We start from the raw sequence: 9,613 nt of genomic DNA, 5'->3' as shown, positions 1-9,613 counted from the left end.
GTGTGATACTGAAATGTTCTCTCATCTTCTAATAAAACTCATTGTTCTTTAATGTTTCAGCTCCGACTCCTGAGGAAGACAATGGTGGACTGTGTTTCTTCTGTTTGGATGATGATAATTGTGATGTTTTAACACAATGTCAAGGAGATGAGGATCGGTGCTTTGAAGGAACTGGTCAGTTTTTAATTCATGACATCAAGATGATTAATGAATAACTTGGTTGGGAAGTGTATTGAAGTACAAATCATTAAGTACACAACTATTTTTGACGAATTCTAAACTTGATTCTTCTGGACCAAATTTACTTTCTCACTTTCTACACCAAATAAACACAATTTTGGAACGTTTGGAATTCGTACTCTCAGATATTTTAATTGAAAAAAACATTTCTTTTCTTCCACAGTAACAAGCGGTTCTGAGGAATCTCGAGTTTCTGGTTGTATAACTCAGAGTGTGTTAGGAGCTGCTCCAGACCTGGGGATGTTTCCTCTCCTGCAAAATATTGGAACCTTCACCACTGGACCAATCAGCTGTCAAGGAGATCGGTGTAATGATGGGACGCTAACAACTACTGCCCCACCAACTACAACTACTGCTCCACCTACAGCACCTCCTCCTCCACCTCTCCAATGCTTGTCCTGCTCAGACTCCTCCTGTTCATCAACAACCTCAGTGACCTGCTCCTCAGAGACCATGTGTATATCAGCAACCATTCTAGGTAGACTTTTCTTCTTCTCTATAATTCCTCAATAAAATACATGTACTGCAACGTTCTGGCAGCTTTTCACCAACTACTACTAACTCAGTTTTCACTCTGTAGATACCACACTGGCACCATCATCTACAACAGAGACAATCTTCAAAGGCTGTGCAACGTCCTCCGTGTGTCCAACCACAGGAGATCAGACATTTTCACTGGATTCAGGCTCTTCAAGGGTTCTGGCATCTGCCAGATGTTGTGACTCTGATGACTGTAACGGAGAAACTCTTCCTGGTGAGGACTAATCCTCTTTAGTCTGTCTCATGAAGAAGATACACAGAGTCATTTGATATAATAAACTTCATATTGATGGTGTGATACTGAAATGTTCTCTCATCTTCTAATAAAACTCATTGTTCTTTAATGTTTCAGCTCCGACTCCTGAGGAAGACAATGGTGGACTGTGTTTCTTCTGTTTGGATGATGATAATTGTGATGTTTTAACACAATGTCAAGGAGATGAGGATCGGTGCTTTGAAGGAACTGGTCAGTTTTTAATTCATGACATCAAGATGATTAATGAATAACTTGGTTGGGAAGTGTATTGAAGTACAAATCATGAAGTACACAACTATTTTTGACGAATTCTAAACTTGATTCTTCTGGACCAAATTTACTTTCTCACTTTCTACACCAAATAAACACAATTTTGGAACGTTTGGAATTCGTACTCTCAGATATTTTAATTGAAAAAAACATTTCTTTTCTTCCACAGTAACGAGCGGTTCTGAGGAATCTCGAGTTTCTGGTTGTATAACTCAGAGTGTGTTAGGAGCTGCTCCAGACCTGGGGATGTTTCCTCTCCTGCAAAATATTGGAACCTTCACCACTGGACCAATCAGCTGTCAAGGAGATCGGTGTAATGATGGGACGCTAACAACTACTGCCCCACCAACTACAACTACTGCTCCACCTACAGCACCTCCTCCTCCACCTCTCCAATGCCTGTCCTGCTCAGACTCCTCCTGTTCATCAACAACCTCAGTGACCTGCTCCTCAGAGACCATGTGTATATCAGCAACCATTCTAGGTAGACTTTTCTTCTTCTCTAGAATTCCTCAATAAAATACATGTACTGCAACGTTCTGGCAGCTTTTCACCAACTACTACTAACTCAGTTTTCACTCTGTAGATACCACACTGGCACCATCATCTACAACAGAGACAATCTTCAAAGGCTGTGCAACGTCCTCCGTGTGTCCAACCACAGGAGATCAGACATTTTCACTGGATTCAGGCTCTTCAAGGGTTCTGGCATCTGCCAGATGTTGTGACTCTGATGACTGTAACGGAGAAACTCTTCCTGGTGAGGACTAATCCTCTTTAGTCTGTCTCATGAAGAAGATACACAGAGTCATTTGATATAATAACCTTCATATTGATGGTGTGATACTGAAATGTTCTCTCATCTTCTAATAAAACTCATTGTTCTTTAATGTTTCAGCTCCGACTCCTGAGGAAGACAATGGTGGACTGTGTTTCTTCTGTTTGGATGATGATAATTGCAATTTTTCAACACAATGTCAAGGAGATGAGGATCGGTGCTTTGAAGGATCTGGTCAGTTTTAAATTCATGACATCAAGATGATTAATGAATAACTTGGTTGGGAAGTGTATTGAAGTACAAATCATTAAGTACACAACTAATTTTGACGAATTCTAAACTTGATTCTTCTGGACCAAATTTACTTTCTCACTTTCTACACCAAATAAACACAATTTTGGAACGTTTGGAATTCGTACTCTCAGATATTTTAATTGAAAAAAACATTTCTTTTCTTCCACAGTAACGAGCGGTTCTGCGGAATCTCGAGTTTCTGGTTGTATAACTCAGAGTGTGTTAGGAGCTGCTCCAGACCTGGGGATGTTTCCTCTCCTGCAAAATATTGGAACCTTCACCACTGGACCAATCAGCTGTCAAGGAGATCAGTGTAATGATGGGACACTAACAACTACTGCTCCACCAACTACAACTACTGCTCCACCTACAACAACTACTGCTCCACCTACAGCACCTCCTCCTCCACCTCTCCAATGCCTGTCCTGCTCAGACTCCTCCTGTTCATCAACAACCTCAGTGACCTGCTCCTCAGAGACCATGTGTATATCAGCAACCATTCTAGGTAGACTTTTCTTCTTCTCTAGAATTCCTCAATAAAATACATGTACTGCAACGTTCTGGCAGCTTTTCACCAACTACTACTAACTCAGTTTTCACTCTGTAGATACCACACTGGCACCATCATCTACAACAGAGACAATCTTCAAAGGCTGTGCAACGTCCTCCGTGTGTCCAACCACAGGAGATCAGACATTTTCACTGGATTCAGGCTCTTCAAGGGTTCTGGCATCTGCCAGATGTTGTGACTCTGATGACTGTAACGGAGAAACTCTTCCTGGTGAGGACTAATCCTCTTTAGTCTGTCTCATGAAGAAGATACACAGAGTCATTTGATATAATAAACTTCATATTGATGGTGTGAAACTGAAATGTTCTCTCATCTTCCAATAAATCTCATTGTTCTTTAATGTTTCAGCTCCGACTCCTGAGGAAGACAATGGTGGACAGTGTTTCTTCTGTTTGGATGATGATAATTGCAATTTTTCAACACAATGTCAAGGAGATGAGGATCGGTGCTTTGAAGGATCTGGTCAGTTTTAAATTCATGACATCAAGATGATTAATGAATGACTTGGTTGGGAAGTGTATTGAAGTACAAATTATTAAGTACACTACTATTTTTGACGAATTCTAAACTTGATTCTTCTGGACCAAATTTATTTTTTCACTTTCTACACCAAATAAACACAATTTTGGAACGTTTGGAATTCGTACTCTCAGATATTTTAATTGAAAAAACCATTTCTTTTCTTCCACAGTAACGAGCGGTTCTGAGGAATCTCGAGTTTCTGGTTGTATAACTCAGAGTGTGTTAGGAGCTGCTCCAGACCTGGGGATGTTTCCTCTCCTGCAAAATATTGGAACCTTCACCACTGGACCAATCAGCTGTCAAAGAGATCAGTGTAATGATGGGACACTAACAACTACTGCTCCACCAACTACAACTACTGCTCCACCTACAACAACTACTGCTCCACCTACAGCACCTCCTCCTCCACCTCTCCAATGCCTGTCCTGCTCAGACTCCTCCTGTTCATCAACAACCTCAGTGACCTGCTCCTCAGAGACCATGTGTATATCAGCAACCATTCTAGGTAGACTTTTCTTCTTCTCTAGAATTCCTCAATAAAATACATGTACTGCAACGTTCTGGCAGCTTTTCACCAACTACTACTAACTCAGTTTTCACTCTGTAGATACCACACTGGCACCATCATCTACAACAGAGACAATCTTCAAAGGCTGTGCAACGTCCTCCGTGTGTCCAACCACAGGAGATCAGACATTTTCACTGGATTCAGGCTCTTCAAGGGTTCTGGCATCTGCCAGATGTTGTGACTCTGATGACTGTAACGGAGAAACTCTTCCTGGTGAGGACTAATCCTCTTTAGTCTGTCTCATGAAGAAGATACACAGAGTCATTTGATATAATAAACTTCATATTGATGGTGTGAAACTGAAATGTTCTCTCATCTTCCAATAAATCTCATTGTTCTTTAATGTTTCAGCTCCGACTCCTGAGGAAGACAATGGTGGACAGTGTTTCTTCTGTTTGGATGATGATAATTGCAATTTTTCAACACAATGTCAAGGAGATGAGGATCGGTGCTTTGAAGGATCTGGTCAGTTTTAAATTCATGACATCAAGATGATTAATGAATGACTTGGTTGGGAAGTGTATTGAAGTACAAATTATTAAGTACACTACTATTTTTGACGAATTCTAAACTTGATTCTTCTGGACCAAATTTATTTTTTCACTTTCTACACCAAATAAACACAATTTTGGAACGTTTGGAATTCGTACTCTCAGATATTTTAATTGAAAAAACCATTTCTTTTCTTCCACAGTAACGAGCGGTTCTGAGGAATCTCGAGTTTCTGGTTGTATAACTCAGAGTGTGTTAGGAGCTGCTCCAGACCTGGGGATGTTTCCTCTCCTGCAAAATATTGGAACCTTCACCACTGGACCAATCAGCTGTCAAAGAGATCAGTGTAATGATGGGACACTAACAACTACTGCTCCACCAACTACAACTACTGCTCCACCTACAACAACTACTGCTCCACCTACAGCACCTCCTCCTCCACCTCTCCAATGCCTGTCCTGCTCAGACTCCTCCTGTTCATCAACAACCTCAGTGACCTGCTCCTCAGAGACCATGTGTATATCAGCAACCATTCTAGGTAGACTTTTCTTCTTCTCTAGAATTCCTCAATAAAATACATGTACTGCAACGTTCTGGCAGCTTTTCACCAACTACTACTAACTCAGTTTTCACTCTGTAGATACCACACTGGCACCATCATCTACAACAGAGACAATCTTCAAAGGCTGTGCAACGTCCTCCGTGTGTCCAACCACAGGAGATCAGACATTTTCACTGGATTCAGGCTCTTCAAGGGTTCTGGCATCTGCCAGATGTTGTGACTCTGATGACTGTAACGGAGAAACTCTTCCTGGTGAGGACTAATCCTCTTTAGTCTGTCTCATGAAGAAGATACACAGAGTCATTTGATATAATAAACTTCATATTGATGGTGTGAAACTGAAATGTTCTCTCATCTTCCAATAAATCTCATTGTTCTTTAATGTTTCAGCTCCGACTCCTGAGGAAGACAATGGTGGACAGTGTTTCTTCTGTTTGGATGATGATAATTGCAATTTTTCAACACAATGTCAAGGAGATGAGGATCGGTGCTTTGAAGGATCTGGTCAGTTTTAAATTCATGACATCAAGATGATTAATGAATGACTTGGTTGGGAAGTGTATTGAAGTACAAATTATTAAGTACACTACTATTTTTGACGAATTCTAAACTTGATTCTTCTGGACCAAATTTATTTTTTCACTTTCTACACCAAATAAACACAATTTTGGAACGTTTGGAATTCGTACTCTCAGATATTTTAATTGAAAAAACCATTTCTTTTCTTCCACAGTAACGAGCGGTTCTGAGGAATCTCGAGTTTCTGGTTGTATAACTCAGAGTGTGTTAGGAGCTGCTCCAGACCTGGGGATGTTTCCTCTCCTGCAAAATATTGGAACCTTCACCACTGGACCAATCAGCTGTCAAAGAGATCAGTGTAATGATGGGACACTAACAACTACTGCTCCACCAACTACAACTACTGCTCCACCTACAACAACTACTGCTCCACCTACAGCACCTCCTCCTCCACCTCTCCAATGCCTGTCCTGCTCAGACTCCTCCTGTTCATCAACAACCTCAGTGACCTGCTCCTCAGAGACCATGTGTATATCAGCAACCATTCTAGGTAGACTTTTCTTCTTCTCTAGAATTCCTCAATAAAATACATGTACTGCAACGTTCTGGCAGCTTTTCACCAACTACTACTAACTCAGTTTTCACTCTGTAGATACCACACTGGCACCATCATCTACAACAGAGACAATCTTCAAAGGCTGTGCAACGTCCTCCGTGTGTCCAACCACAGGAGATCAGACATTTTCACTGGATTCAGGCTCTTCAAGGGTTCTGGCATCTGCCAGATGTTGTGACTCTGATGACTGTAACGGAGAAACTCTTCCTGGTGAGGACTAATCCTCTTTAGTCTGTCTCATGAAGAAGATACACAGAGTCATTTGATATAATAAACTTCATATTGATGGTGTGAAACTGAAATGTTCTCTCATCTTCCAATAAATCTCATTGTTCTTTAATGTTTCAGCTCCGACTCCTGAGGAAGACAATGGTGGACAGTGTTTCTTCTGTTTGGATGATGATAATTGCAATTTTTCAACACAATGTCAAGGAGATGAGGATCGGTGCTTTGAAGGATCTGGTCAGTTTTAAATTCATGACATCAAGATGATTAATGAATAACTTGGTTGGGAAGTGTATTGAAGTACAAATTATTAAGTACACTACTATTTTTGACGAATTCTAAACTTGATTCTTCTGGACCAAATTTATTTTTTCACTTTCTACACCAAATAAACACAATTTTGGAACGTTTGGAATTCGTACTCTCAGATATTTTAATTGAAAAAACCATTTCTTTTCTTCCACAGTAACGAGCGGTTCTGAGGAATCTCGAGTTTCTGGTTGTATAACTCAGAGTGTGTTAGGAGCTGCTCCAGACCTGGGGATGTTTCCTCTCCTGCAAAATATTGGAACCTTCACCACTGGACCAATCAGCTGTCAAAGAGATCGGTGTAATGATGGGACACTAACAACTACTGCCCCATCAGGATCATCTGGTTCAGGTGGACCTGGATCATCTGGTTCTGGAGGGTCTGGATCATCTGGTTCTGGTGGGTCTGGATCATCTGGTTCTGGTGGGTCTGGACCATCTGGTTCTGGTGGATCTACTACAACGTCTCCAACAACAGCTGGTTGCAACAGTATCAGGTCAAGTCTGGTCTACTTGCTGCTTGGATTCCTAACATTTACCCTCTATCAGAACATTTAGAACCAGGACGACTCTGGAACCTGGTTTACATTGAAAAAGGAGTCCAGACTTTGTTTTTCTATTGAAGGTATTTATTTGGTCATGTTTAACATTGAACATTTTATTTATTTTTTGTTCTGATATTTTAATAGTGTATCTTCGTATTTAAACTACTTAACGGATGGAGCGTTGTTCACTAGCGAAATGTACAATATTCAAATCAAGTTTTAAGTAATATGTTAGACTTGTATGACTAGTTTTCTGTTGAAGGAATTCAATCTTGACGATCTGCAGATTCCATGAATAAAGCTAAACTTTGTGGATACAGTGCATCTGCACACTGGTGCCGTGTAAACGGACCCCCCAAAAGTGAAAAAAGTTTTGCGGATACACTCAAATTCGTTTTTGTGTAAACATGGCCTAAAGGTCTAGTTGGTGTTGATTAAGGAGTTTTATAACATAAGCCATGCCATTCTCAGCATTTTGGCAATTGATTTAGCTCTATTCTGGTCTATTTATGTATCAATGTATTTCAGGAGATTCTGTTTATTAAGCAAAAATGTAATAACCATTACTCATAACATCACAATTTTTTTATTCAGCTATTTAACAATTTAGCTGTGGGTGGCAGATTCAAACACTTTATATTCCACAATAAACTGCTTTTTGATCAATTTCAATTCATAGAAATTTCTTTTAGCTTCAGATACATTCAGTAGCAGACTGTCAGTACTCTGCCTTCTGTAATTGATTGTGCTCCATGATAAAGTCCAAGTGCTCCTGCATGTTTGAGTCCCCATTTGGAGCTCTTGACAGGTGAGCCTTGTGAAAGGGATGTTTAACATGTCCAACTTTGAATCCACAGTCTCTTTGTAACCATACCTGTTAAACAGAAGACATCATTGCATTTATCTGAATTAAAGATCAAAGTAACACAAATATTTGTCTGCTGTTTATGTAATAATTGTGTGGTGAGTAGTAGAGTTCTTTGGCACTCTTCAGACACTGATGCTTGTGACCCCCTTTGAAATATCTGGCATCTCTCCGATCTGCAAGTAGCTCCATCCAGAACTGCGACCTACAGCAATTGAAATATTTATAATGTCTGTCAGGTCCAACCTCTGAACATTTATTAATTCTGCAAGGAAGAACACACACCAAGTTAAGAATGGTTTTTACTCGCGAGGAGAACGGACAGAGAGTGTTTCAGTTACAATCTGCAACCCGCTCTGAAAAACCTCTGCCGCCTCCTCTCCTTTTATTAGGGTTCCTCTTACTGAAAACAAGGCACTTCCCATCTGCAGACCACATTCCTCCTTACCATAAAAGATCACAGTGGAGAAATACAAGTCGTAATAGATGAGAAAGAATGTTGGTACAATGAATGTGATAACCTTTCGTAAGATTATTCCAACATTTCCCTCCTGTTTATCACATGAATGAATACAGTGTTAATCAATTTTAGAAACAATGAATGAAAGTAGCACCGTCATAGCAGTTACATGGGAGACAACACCTACAGGATAAAAAGCTCAAAACAAACGCATCAATTTTGTCTTCAAGTAAGCACCATAAAACATAATAATATTAAAAAATGTATAGAACATCACCCTCCTGTTTATCATCTTATTTGCACAAATTCTCATATTCACTTAACAACTTCTTCAGTAAGATTTTCAGTTGTAAGGTCATGTTTATGAAAACAAACAGATTTACACTCAAAGAGGTGAATGTTTGAATGATTGTTCTTAGATATGCATCACGTCGTAGTTATCAGAATATGAAAAAAGACCAGGCAAGGAGAGGAGAGCCTCCTCCTCATCTCTGTTGGGCCTGGACATCTCGGGTTGGTGTGTCAGCGACAACATGGCAGTGGTGATGGAGCTGTGAATCATCCTGGAGATCATAGACTGGATACAAGGCAAAACACAGGTGAAAACAAGACATCCCAGAAACAAAATTACAAGCATCGGGGCGGTTGTTTTCAGTACTACCTGCCACCATGAGCCGGAGAGCAGCCAGGTGAAGGGGTTCCAGACACTATCATCTGGATGAAAGTCTCGGGTGTAAGCACGAGCCAGCACAGTCAGGTTCCTTAAAGCTAAAGTAATTTGACCTTCATCTGCAGCGTTGTCAGGAATAAAAGTACAACAAGTATCCCCTACTATGGCACAAACTCCGCCCTGGGGTGCTGATAGCAAGTCTAGCACAACTCGATCTTGTAGCTCCATTTCCCTCAAGGCACTCACCTCCTGTGACAGGCCTTCCAAGGCACATGTGGTGGCATTTATGAACAGCGCCATTCGCCAGTTTT

General features: G+C 40.5%; 1 protein-coding gene across 1 annotated transcript; it reads left to right on the top strand.

Moving 5' to 3' along the window:
- Positions 1-1,138: 1,138 nt before the first annotated feature.
- Positions 1,139-8,236, top strand: LOC308115971 (uncharacterized protein). Its single transcript, XM_080473895.1, has 17 exons — positions 1,139-1,246; positions 1,476-1,790; positions 1,893-2,066; positions 2,205-2,318; positions 2,548-2,883; positions 2,986-3,159; positions 3,298-3,411; positions 3,641-3,976; positions 4,079-4,252; positions 4,391-4,504; positions 4,734-5,069; positions 5,172-5,345; positions 5,484-5,597; positions 5,827-6,162; positions 6,265-6,438; positions 6,577-6,690; positions 6,920-8,236. Exons 2-17 carry the CDS (start codon positions 1,553-1,555, stop codon positions 7,318-7,320), a joined length of 3,423 nt encoding a protein of 1,140 aa, XP_080330021.1. The 5' UTR covers positions 1,139-1,246; positions 1,476-1,552; the 3' UTR covers positions 7,321-8,236.
- The last annotated feature ends 1,377 nt before the right edge of the window (positions 8,237-9,613 follow it).

Source organism: Lipophrys pholis (genome assembly GCF_963383615.2).
Source record: "Lipophrys pholis genome assembly, chromosome: 10".
In the NCBI taxonomy this organism is placed as follows: domain Eukaryota; kingdom Metazoa; phylum Chordata; class Actinopteri; order Blenniiformes; family Blenniidae; genus Lipophrys; species Lipophrys pholis.
Note: the sequence above shows the minus strand (reverse complement) of the source record. Positions and strands in the feature narration are given on the sequence as shown.